General features: G+C 37.7%; 1 protein-coding gene across 3 annotated transcripts in view; it reads left to right on the top strand.

Moving 5' to 3' along the window:
• Nucleotides 1-12,730, top strand: part of grid2 (glutamate receptor, ionotropic, delta 2) — a 595,344-nt gene that overhangs the window by 505,681 nt on the left and 76,933 nt on the right. For all 3 annotated transcript variants that reach the window (XR_001477768.2, XM_015340421.2, XM_006627273.3), the window contains exon 15: nucleotides 9,825-10,065. Coding sequence is in view for 2 of the 3 variants with exons in the window: in XM_015340421.2 (XP_015195907.2) it covers nucleotides 9,825-10,065 (241 nt within the window). In the remaining variant the exon portion in view is untranslated. The remainder of the gene's footprint in view (nucleotides 1-9,824; nucleotides 10,066-12,730) is intronic.

The following is a 12,730-nucleotide window of genomic DNA, read 5'->3' as shown; positions in this document are numbered from 1 at the left end:
GATATCACCAAGAACAGCAGAAAGATTTAGATGAAATCTCATTACCCCAGAGCACCTTAACTGTTCCTGTTTCATTTTTATACAACAACACTTTTATGTCCTTGGTGATTTACTTTCAGTCATTTCTGCCCATACCAAAGCAAAATATGTGCACTGGAGGAAAAGAACAGTATTAGAAAGACAAAACCTATTTCCCTTGTCTCTGTGCTATCTTAATTTCTCCAGTTACACCGTTCATTTGGGGAGCATTGTTACTCACTGCTGCATGAAGACAGAATCAATCCTAGAGATTTAGACATTCTTCAATTCAGCATATTCGGTTTCTTGTTTAAAGACTTATCCTGCTGGAGCTGATGATATATCTCACCCCAAACATCAAACTGCAGTCACTAGCGTGTTTGAGTATTCTGTCTTTCTAGAGAAAGTCAAAATCCCAAATCTCTGAACTTCAGGGATTGGTGTCTGGGGTCTCTTCACTGTGTGAGCTCTAGTTTTTATTCATTATACAACTCCTCCTATCTTACACTATCTTATATCTTGTCTTATATGAAATCCATTTGTTGTTAAGGAAACATGACAATGTGTTCTAATCTGATTATGGGGAATATATAGATATATGCATTTATCTCAGCTAATTAGAAAAGACTAAATTCTCTTGGTTGTTTCCCTATTTTTAATATCTTCTATTAATAAAATGCAGTTTGTCTTTTTTAGGCTGTTCAAATGCTTAAACCCCTTCTCCCTCAAAAAAGCTACAAAATGCAAATCACTTTGTGCTTCAATTATAAAAAAGGACTAAATTTTACCTTGTTAAATTTTAAATGACTTTTCATCACTCTCACATTAAGCCAGGAGCGATCCATCTCTTCCTGGTTGTAAACAGCATCTGGCTTTGCTACAGTTGTCCATTAGTTAATCTGGGGTTTTAGCAAATCTTTGATGTTATAATTCAATGTGTCAGGCAGGGAAAATAGTCGCCGTTGTTTTCCTCTCTGCTCCCATCAAGTACTTTGCCTGCTGCTGTCAAACTCTAATAATAAATGAAGATTCCTCCCGCAGTGAGGCTCTCAGAAGCACAGAAACTCCATCAGCATTTAATGACCAGATCACAAAATGGGCCCTTGAAGGAGGTCCTCTCCTGTCACGCAAGCAGCTTGTAAAATATAATTTTCTGAAACAATGAGAAATACAGGACACTTCTCTCCTTCCTGGTTTATAGACTCCAAAACAGAGCAGTAGCCTGTTCAAGCCACTGCAGTAAATGATATGAGGAAAGGCACTGTAAAATTAAGGAACCCAATACAGCAGTAATTATGTTTTTATACACACTACATACAGTATGACTTTGAAAGCCCTGTTTTCTGTTGTATTAGTTGTTTGTTACAACCCAACAGGATCTGTTCTCTTTCATCACTGGATGTTGTGTTGTCTGTATTAAAGAAAACCATTCTGGTTCTAGTTAATTTCAGATTGCATAGTTTAATTCCATGCTTTGTTTAAACTACCACAATGGAATAAATTGATTTCAAGTGCATATCTCTTTGAGGCTAAAGTCTCACCACAGATCACACTATCATTTCTTCTTTCTCCAGTGGCTGCCAGTTAATTGCAAGATTTATTTATTTTAAAATGCAGTAAGGGGGGCTTGCAGAAGCTTGAAAGATTACAGGAGACCTTGTATCCCTTCACTTTCTTTATATTCTACTATAGAAGTCTCCTTTGAATACAGTTGAGTGTTGATCTCACATTGAGATCTGAAGTACAGTTAGGGCGTTTGAGTATTTTTTAAATGGGCTGGATTTTTCCTCTGTGTAGAACATTATTGGGATAAGATGGTTTGTTTGAGAGGTGAAAACAAGCAAAGTGCTCTTATTCACTTTTCCCAACTAGGTCATCCTGGGTAACCTGATGAAATTTATGGATTTCTTACTTAGTTTGCTGGCTCCGTTTATCAAGGCTTAAAATAAAGAGATGCTCCAAGCTCTAGCATTCTTACTCTTGACTGTATATTACAGTTTGCTCTGATGCATTAGGATCAAAAACAGTTGTTTTACCATTCTGAGATTCAAGTGTGATCCTCTACAAGTTATGAAATATTTAAGCACTGCAAAGATGCAAGACTGCTAGGGTTCTATTCCTGAATCTACAGATTGTCCAGCTTTGTATTTTATCCCTCTGCCTCAGCAACTCACAAATCCCTTGAATAAGAACAAAAAATGTAAGAAAGGTGAGGAGTCCTTTGTCCCATGTCGTCTGTTTCATTGCTAATGGCAATGACTCCACAGACCTCCAGCAGTTACTTGAAAGAAACAAATGTTATCAATTTCAACAAAATAGCTGGGCAGCTTGTTCCAGACTAAATTGATCTCATCCTCTGTAACTGATAAAGTGTCATCAGTCATTTTACACTACAGGAACAAAAACACAGATGATCTGGGAATATTCATTCATATTTTAGTGATTGTTGGTAATATTATTGATAATATTGTTGCCATAGTTGTTTCTGTTATTAACAGAAATATTAACCCTAATGGTCTCATGAGGAAATACAGACAGGACGGTTCTTTCATATCATTGACGATTGTTGCACTCTAAAAATCAAACAGTCAAAGTGCTAAGATACAGCAAAGGGGGCTCTTTTGCACTAATAATATAAAACAGTCAGTTAATAATGAATCATAGTGTCACATTTTCATCAATTTCACTACTATTCCTGTGAAAATATGAATAGTATATTTTAGTTTTTCATTAATTCATCCTTTCTCAGAAACAGACTTCTCCAGACAAGGGTCACACAGAACCAGTACCCATCTTAGTGTGACCCATCTTCACTGTAAATTACAACAGCAAGGCTCCGCTGGTGTTTGTGGAATTTATGGATTTTAATCTAAAAGCAAGTTAAGTTCCATGACTATACACTGAATAAAGCAATGAAAAGACTCTGAAGCATTGTTCCTTTATAATGGTATATATATGCATATCTGAAAGGGAATTTCTGGCTTTAAATCTGTGGCCAGGGGATTTGCATTAAAATATTCCCATTATGAAAAAGGATATGCGTTTCAGAAGAAGCACCTGTTAGGAATCAATAAGAGATGTTTATGTTGCCTCTTAATTCTAGTCAGGCCATCTCGTTCCTGCTGAATGCATTTCCAAACGTGCTGTAAAAAGAAACAAAATCAAAGTAATTCTGTGGTTGCAAGAACATCATTGTGCTTTCCATATGCCTTGTAATATGGGGTGAAAATTACATAGGCTTAAGTCTCTTAACACCTTCTGCACAAAATAAACTCACAGCAAGGAAGCAGCAATGCTCTGTGATCAAACAAGCCTTCAGTCACTAAAAACATAGTTCACATTCCAATGTTTAGATAATTAAACAAACAAAGACAGCAAGTTAGAACCAAAGCAATACAAGCTTTGTAAACATGCAGGAGGAGGTTTCTGAAAGAACAGAGTATAAAGAGAGGCAGGCAGTCTGAGGCAGAGGGCATGATGTAACTTAACTGTGCTAAACTAATGCAAAACTAACCTATAATGAAATGTAGACTTATGGGGAGACATATAGACACTGGCTCTGATGCCACAAATATCACTCTGGTTGTTCTGAATAGCCAAAAGACAAAGCTCAGAGGATATTGGGGAGCTGTTTTTCCTGAAACTCAACTGCACAGTTAAAGGAGATCTCAATTCTGAAAGCATTGCTTACTTACATCTGCAGCCCCTTTGAGACAAATCTTTATACATTTTGGTTTGAAAATTAAGAAAATAAACTTCTGCTTCATAAATATTCTGTAGCAGCACTCCTATGCATACTGTGGCTATTGCACGTCTTTATAGAGTTATCAGGTCATTTACAAACATCCTTCCATTATCCGAAAGCGAATTATTCTTGAAGCATAGGGTTCAAGGCAAGGCTACGCCCTAGACAGATAGTAGTCCATCAAAGGACACATATAGGATCAATACAGAGACACCAATTAAGTTAGCCATTAGCACGACAGGAAACCAGAGCACATGCAAAAAGCCCACACATGGGTAGAACATGTTAATCCCACACAGAAGGTGCTGCAGTTCGGAATCAATTCCAGGAACGAAGTGCTTTCTGGCAGTAACACTAACCACTATACCACCTTGCCAACCTTTTTAATTAATATAGTGAGCCATTTACACTTAACTGACTGATAAGTTATTTTGTTAAAGACAGTAGAAAAATAAATAGTGCGTGTCCGTAACATGGAACTCATTTTAAATGCCTAATAAAGGATGGTAAAGTTGCAATTAAGCCTGTGGCCAAGAACTGTAGTTCCTGATTTAAGTAGGTGAAGTATTCCTTTAAAGATCTCTATTGTTTGTAGCAGAAAAAACAAGCCGATTGCAAGCTGACAGAAAGTACAAAAGGTACGGAGCTTAAAGAGAAGTATGGCATTTACAATACTGACGCTTTCTGTCAGACAGATCACATAAGGAACACCACAAGGAGCATAACAGTCATCAGATACCACTAAAACTGTTTTATATAACAGCCACACACTTACAATTAACCTAAGGCTATTTTCTCCTCATTATGCTTTTACACATATGCGGCATCAGTTATGTTGTAATCGTGCCTCCCATAATAAGTGTTTGACTTGCTGCCAGCATGCATATTCAATGTATGCTGTAATTATGTCCTGCCATAGCATTTGCACATTTCTTGGTTGATAACATTCTCATTGTTAATTCGCAAATGATTGGTTCTTTATGCTGGCTATATAATTGGCTGTGCTATTAACAAGATTTAGAGACAGATTTATTGGGCCTTTTTGCTCTGGCACAAAGGTGTCAAAGGTTCTTCAAATTGGAAATTAGCACTGCTACTATTACAACATTCTAAGTAACAGTTTGAGGCATGGACATCAGGTTTCGTGAGTAGAATTGATAATAATTTAATATATAATTTAATCATTTTTAATAAGATTTTTTAATAAGATGTTTGCACTTTGCCTTTAGAGCCACTGCATTCATAAGAAAGTCTGAAGAAACAATTCTGAGGTTGTGATGCATGTCTCTGGTTGATAGCTCTGAGCTTCTGAGATAGGTCTATTCGTCTCTCCAGAGCTCAGAAATTTAATTTGGTTCTGCTAAAGCTATATGAATAGCATTTTTTTTGTTATGAACTACAGAATAAAATCATTAACACAAATTACTTGAACACAGTTTGGTAATATGTCTGCAGTCTTTTATACATCCATTAGGCCTTCAGACAATGACCATTGCAGATTTCTGGAGGGTGTAATTTGTCTGAAGGTTCTTTCACACACAAAACAGAGCATTGGAAGCTCCCTAGGCAGTTCAAATGTCTCAAAATCAAGTCCCTATCAGTTTAAGCCATTGCATTTCCTGCCCTTTCATTGTTTTACAAGTGATTGTCAAGAACACTTTTGAAAAGTCACTGCTCTAAAATGAATAACAAAACTGCAACAATCAAGTTCCCCTTTTCAACTTAGAAATATATCATTCCTCCTTACTACAGGAGCCTAAAGAAGTCTCATTCACGTTCTAAAACTATTCGGACTTTAAGTTGGAGACAAGAAAAAAAACATATGCATACCAGAATGAGCATGTTAGTGTTTGAAAATCATCTTTCAGCTAACAGTAGTGTTTGATCTCACTTCGTGGCCAAAAGGAATAATATTTAACATTCCTCTCTCCTCCAACCTGTCTTTCTAACAAAATTAAGACTGTTTGTAGACATGTAAATGTCTACCTTTATGATACATTATGTTTCAAAAAGAATATAATGTACACAATTGCAAGAAAGCCAGGGGCTGTGAATTGGAAATGGGAATTGGAGAATCTTGCCCAGGTGCTGTGTGTACTAATACATAGTGGCAGTGATGTTCAGTCACTTGCACTTGAAGAGCAGTGTCTGGAAAACTGCAAGCCTCATTTACATTAACATTTTCGGTTTGTGCTGTAGGACAAAAATGTGGATTTCAGCAAAAAAAAATGTATCACTAAGAGACTGAAACAGTTTTCCACATTTTATTGGTTTTCATACTAGCTTTTTGCAGCACATAAAATCTAAAGGTGCTGAGCTGCAAGTTCTGTAAAAAGTAAAACTCAGGAATCTTACATTTCACCACCTGAGTTCTTACATAAAGAAGCAATTGGCACTTAAACTCTTAGGAATGATATAATGAACTTCATTATTGTATTCTATTCTGCTCTATTCTGATATGATATGAATTGCTGCAGCAGTATGATAGTTTGTCCTACATTTTAAAGACTACTTCCAGGATTTATTAGTGTGTCTTACAGGGTGGGGCAATGTGGTCAGTTTTTGAAAGGGTTGAATATTTATGGAATGTGCTTCCTGTTCTGCTATATAATCAATTGAAGCCAAAGGCAGTCACGACATATGCTGTAAAAAGTCTGCAAAAAGAAGACTGTTTTCACTCTGTAACTTTATGTACTCTTCTATGAGAGTAGAGGCACACTATTGTGAGACTGGCACATTTGTCTGACTGGCACATTTGTCTATGCATACAACAGTTGAAGATTATAATGGATAGAAGTGCATTTGGGAACTCTTTGCAATATTAGTTCAGGTGGGTAGCTGCATCAGCATCTGTAGGCTGCAAAGGAATAAGTAATAGGTTTATTCCATGCTGAAAAGAGAAGAAAGAAAACACAACATTTAGGTTGTGGAGGCTTCTTCAGGTGTGAGAAAGACAGGACAGACAGCAAAGATTAAATAGCATAGGATAATTGTTGAGGGCGGTCAAGGGAGCTGTGAACAAGAAGATTACGCAGTTTAGGTGGTCGGCGATATGAGATGATGGGGCAGTCAGAAAAGAGGGCCCCAGTGGAGGGATCAGCCTGTAGGATGGAAAAGTTGTTGTTGATGGTCCTGGGGATAGAAAGTGTGTTGGGGTGGAAGGGAAGCACCAAAGGAATGCATTTATAAGTCCCGGGGTTCCTCATCAGGTTGATGGTCCGAGGGCTGTTTTTGGCTTGGATGAGGGCCCTGTCAATAATGGGTGGGGTATCCTCTGCTGATGAAAAAGGAGTTCATCTTGAGTGCTTGGTTATTGAAATCCATGTCATCACTGCTGAGTCATCCTAGCCGAAGGAACTGTGAAAAGGGGATAGAGTTTTTAGTGTGTTTGGGATGAAATGAGCTGTACATGAGATAGCTGTGTGAATCAGTGGGTTTTGTAATAGACCGAAGTAGAGAGTCGGGGATGGTTAATGTATAGGTTTATGTACAGGTACTTTCCCCTGCAACAGAGCTCGCTGCTTCACCAGTACCTCCGTCTTCAGCAGAGTATTGTGTCAGCAAAAATTGCTGTGGTGGTGTTTGACTGGTAGTACAACTTGATCCATGGAACGATTGTTTATGAGGACAGCTGTCTTTCTTTATGATATTCAGTACACCTATCTTTGAGTGGGATTTTTGGCACATTCCACTGAGCTAGGTTTATCAGCCCCCCCATTAGGGAAAACATCACCTTTCACAAGCTCAGCAGGTCAGCGCAATGAAACCCTCGCTAGATTGTGTCCATTTTTGGTTATTACAGCGGCTTATTTCCTCTGGGACTAGTACTGAAAAAATATAAAAACAACGCAGTGTGGCAGCTGAGACCACAATGACATTTTTCATTTTCACCTGTTGAGAAAGAAGGAATGCTGTTTACAGTAGTGGCTGAAACTCAAAAGGAGCTGCACAGAGAGCAAACTAATAATTGCAGAATTCAGGCTGCCAGGCTACTCTTGTCACAATTAAAATGAGAAAGGTCCTAGCACACGCTGCAGAGTAACCTGTTATTAAGGAATGCAGCCAGTTCGTTTTTTTGACAGCAAGGAGTTCCATTTCTCAGGTGTTTTCATCCTCGCTGGTGTTGAAAAACACAGTGGAGGAAAGAACAGCTGACACCGAGTGGGAAGCATGAAGGCTATTTCAGTCCTTCAGAAAAAAATATGAATCCTTAGAGACCTGGCTAAGATTTTCCTTTCCTGTTAAATGCAGCTGTGCAGTCTGGCTCCTTGAATCGTCCTTAGCCCATTTCACAAAGCCATTTATTTGCGTTAGAAGGGAAGTGGTCCTCGCTGCGACCCTCACCAGGAACACGCGGCTCTCTGATAATGGATGGATGGATGGGGTCCCTGTTTAAAAGCTCTTGTGCTCTGTGCTCCATTGAGGGAGAAACAGATTGTTCTCAAATGGAACTGAGTCAATGAACATATGCCAGTGCTTTGAGGTATTTTTTTCCAAATTTCCATTATGCTATTAACATCAAAACCTCTTTGCTTCCGATCGGGAAGAGTTTTAATTCAGCACAACGTCTTGTATTTCTCTGCGGCATAAGAGAAGCATTTTTATTTTGGTTGGTAGACACTGTCCTCTTGTGGTCAGAATATGGAGTAACACTTTTCACCAACTGGTAGAATTTCAGAAAAGCGAGGATGTTGCCACTGTTTTATCAATCGTGTATAAATTAAGCATGATCTCAAAATTACTTGACCATTATATTTTTATTTCTTTATATATACAGACTTTTGTCTGCTTTTACATACTTGAAATGAATTTTCAGCAAACCACTGTGCAATTAAGACTGCCCACGTATAAATTATAAATAATATAAATAATAATTTATATAATTACCCAGCCACAATATGTGAATAACATAAATTGAAATAATCTTTAGAGTTGGAGTTAAGGTTAAGATTAGAGCTAAGGTTAGAATTAGGGATGATAAGACACACAAAAAGTATTAGAATTACTTTTGCTAAGCAAATAAACAGTTACTTTACCCTGGTGCTCCAGACCCACTGTTTCTTTTAGGAATCAAAACACTGTTACAAACAACGGGTAACAACCCTATAAATCCAGTGTCAGGATTGATTCATTTTTCATTAAATGGTGACAGAGGCAGAGAATCACAGTGTTAAATATTGCATATTTAGCTCCAGCCTTGAAAATCTGAAGCTCTTCGCTAGTGTTTTTTATTAATATGAAAGGCCATGCTGCAGTATGGAGCTACATTCTCGTCACTTGTGCTGACAGAAAATATAGTTGTTGTAAGTGACCCCTGACCCCTGCAGCAATTTGATCACAGCACATTCCCTGGAACAGTACAGGGTTTGGAGAAGGAAGCCACACTGCCTGATACCCATGTCTTATGCTCACTTCATCTGAAGGCAGCATAGTTTATTTAACTCAGCCAAGTTTACTATTCTGTCTGAGTACATTATTTTTAATGAGTACATTAGTTTACTAAAAGCTGTTCTTGCTGAATTCATCAAATCAAATTAAGACAAAATTAACAATACATCACCAGACGCTGTTGTGTGTTTTTATTCCTCACTGCCCGTAACTCACCATTCTCAGTTTCATAAAACTTCAATAAACTTTAATGCTTACAGATGTCAGTAACACGCCACAGACATCAGTAATAGCAACTGTAATTGCTAATTAAGTTTTTTCCATAAATTCCAAACACTCTTCTGTTAAATCTTCTCAGCAGCCCTTGAAATTTTAATGCAGGCAGTTCATCCAACTAAGATAAAAAAAGATTCCCCTTTGTTTAACTTTCAGTCTGCTTTTGTCTGACTGCTTTTGTCATCACCTCTCCAGTTAAACCTAATTTTTTAGTTGTCTGCACTGAAACGTTCCATACATGGGATGTATCTTAGTTTATCTTTATCTTTTTTGACATAATAACGGGTACAAAAAATATCTTCACTAATTAGGAAAAGATTCGAGTGGCCCTCCTTCATTGAAACCTCAAGCGTGCAGCTGACTCATTTTGTTTTGTCATGTGGTCTTCGCCCTTCAGAATCCTCGAGCTGCAGCAGAATGGCGACATGGATATCCTGAAGTTGAAGTGGTGGCCAAAGGACAGCCAGTGCGACCTGTACTCCTCTGTGAACACAAAGCAGAAAGGAAGCGCCCTGGACATTAAGAGCTTTGCAGGAGTGTTCTGCATCTTGGCGGCAGGTGTGGTCCTCTCCTGTTTCATAGCAATGATTGAGACATGGTGGAACAAGAGGAAAGGGTCAAGAGTACCATCCAAAGAGGTAAGCGACTTTGGTTTTCTCTCACAGAAAGCCCCCCACTTCGCTGTGAGTTGTGGAATGAGTGCTTTCTCACTGTTTAAGTTTTCGAAGCGACAAAGCGCAAACCAATCGACTTACCGCTTACGAAAACAATCATGGCCACATTGATTGCTTTCGGAAAATAAATGTTCGGCAGAACAACTGGCTGATGAATTTCCTCATACTAAGGCAATTTCTCCAGGGAAGAAACGTCATTTTTGAAGTTTAAAACTTAATTTGGATACAAATATGCACTGTGTATTACATCCTTAATATGGGAATACTATTGAAAAGTATTCAAAAGTTTGATACAGTATACGTCAGGAGAGAACTGAACAACAATTCTCAAACCTGTCTAATTGCTCCCCTCAAAATGAGTTCGCATGGATTGAGAACTTTATGTACAGTTTGAAGAGAACAAAAGCTGGGTTCTGAAAATACACATCACCTTTTTGTAATAGTGCAGCAGTCTAACTGTCTATCCCTGTGCTGTACAGTCGGTTTTTGAGCTGCGTCCCAGATGCTGCCATCTCTCTGGTGTCACAGCAGCGGCTGGCTTTTCCAGCACACCTGATTGGAGAAGGTTGTTTCTCTCACAGCAAGGACTGGCATCACACAGGCGGCTGTCTCTCATCCCACTTTCCCACCTGGAGAGAGATACTAGAGTACTCACAACCCATAATTCATTTCAGCATCCTTGGGATTTATTATTATTAGATTTGCAGATTTATTGCAATGAAATTTTATACTCGTGTCCCTTTCCAGATACACATTCAGACTAAATGGGCTGTAGATTGTGCTTTATTTTTTGGAACTTAGCTGTTCTGAAACAGCTCCCTCTGCCATAGTTGTAATTTTGTCATGTTTAGTGCAACAGATTTTCACTGGGCAAGGAAAAATCTGTTGTAATTCAAACTACTTTGTAGAGACTTTAGATTTCTGTCCCTTCACAGAGAGTTAGAAAGATAATTTTGTTCTTGTTTGGAGATCTTTTTTTTGCCAAAGCACAGAATCACAGCCATGTACAAAAACCAATGATTATTTGGTTACTTTCGTGGATGACAAATTGATGTGTTTTAGTGTTTGTCCCAGATTTTAAGAAATTCAGTTATTCACTTGCTAATTTCCATTAATATACTTTAATATATGTAGTACATCTTTAAATTAAGGAGCAAAAATTTTTAAAATATAAATTCCTTAGAACATATGGTTCTTCCATCAGTCCTGCTGTTTCCAACACATTTCATTTGTTATTTAACTGAATGCTTGAATTCTCAGACACCAACTCCATAAAATGAAAAGAGACACAAGTGGAACGCTGTTGTTTCTGCCCTCAATCACTGCTGTGTTATACATTTTGATGTTCTGATGGTCAACCAGATGGTATGGAGGAATTCACCCACTGTTTGAGCAACTGCAACTATGTCACACAAAAAACAATTTTCTATTTGTCTTTTGCATACACAGAAGTTGTTGAACTGCTCTCTCTAAAAGCCAAAACGACACTAAATTCAGACATTACTTAGTGTTTTTACAGGTCCTGAGTAGCAAAAATCCTTTACTACCTCTATTATTTCAGGTAAAAGAGCCTAATCTTGGACTGTAAAAACAACTTTTAGTCTTTCTGTGTTTTATCAATGTTTCAGCACTCCATAAATAATTCAAATAATTCTAACACTCCATGAAATATTCAAAGCTTTTTCACAAAGTTTATAAAATCCATAAACAGTATTCACCATGAATTAAAATTAACCTTTAAAAATGAAGGCTCCATGCTTGTCACCATTCAAGCGAAGAGTTCACAGCTCACTGAGTTCCAGCTGTTTTTTGCTATCAATACTGTAAATATTACAACAGTATTTAAGTGTAGTAATCTATGCAGTTACCTGTTCAATAAAATGTACAGCAGGATGCATAGTGGAGTCTCTTTCTTCATACAGAGAGCAATATTTTTCTATGTTTTTTTATGTTATAGGCCCAAGCTATTGCATAAATACTGTACTTACCAGTCCACATTCATACTGTACACGTTTATAAAAATGCCTGCACTATTTAAAATATAAAAATCTTTTAGGTAATGATGAAGAAAACTGTTCTGAGTAAACATCTCACACTTCAGCAAGTAGGAGATGGTTTTTGAAAAGACAAATTCAAAACCATTTGAATTTGTTTGAAGCTTGAGGTGCTTCTATCTCAGATTGAAGGAGACCTTTGCTGCATGTTCAGGGTGGCCAGAGTGTATTGTTAATTCAGAGTGTGTCCCAAAAGTTTGGACTCTTTTTACAGGACCATGGTTCAAAACCCCCAACCAAACTGCCCATTTTTTTCAGTTGATTTCAGTAACAGGCATAGACTTCATCAATGATAAATAAGTATCTTACCAATTAATGCTTGTGATGCAAAAAATAAAGCCAGTAGCCAAAATGCAGATGCAGAGTGCCTGTATGATAATATGCAATACACATCTGAATTAGCTCATAAATCCCCCTTGCTTTCAATTTCTGTTGTGGTAAGAGCAGGAGATGGAAGTGTAGAATGCACACAAGGCAAAAGTGAGAAAAGAACCATGAATGTGCTTATAATGAACAGGCCAAATAACTCTGTGTACAGAACTATGTGTGCAGGTGCCTCATTGTCCATTTCTCCA

This window comes from Lepisosteus oculatus, chromosome 3 (assembly GCF_040954835.1).
Source record: "Lepisosteus oculatus isolate fLepOcu1 chromosome 3, fLepOcu1.hap2, whole genome shotgun sequence".
Classification (NCBI taxonomy): Eukaryota; Metazoa; Chordata; class Actinopteri; order Semionotiformes; family Lepisosteidae; genus Lepisosteus; species Lepisosteus oculatus.
The sequence above is the reverse complement of the archived record's forward strand: the minus strand, read 5'-3'. Positions and strand labels throughout refer to the sequence as shown.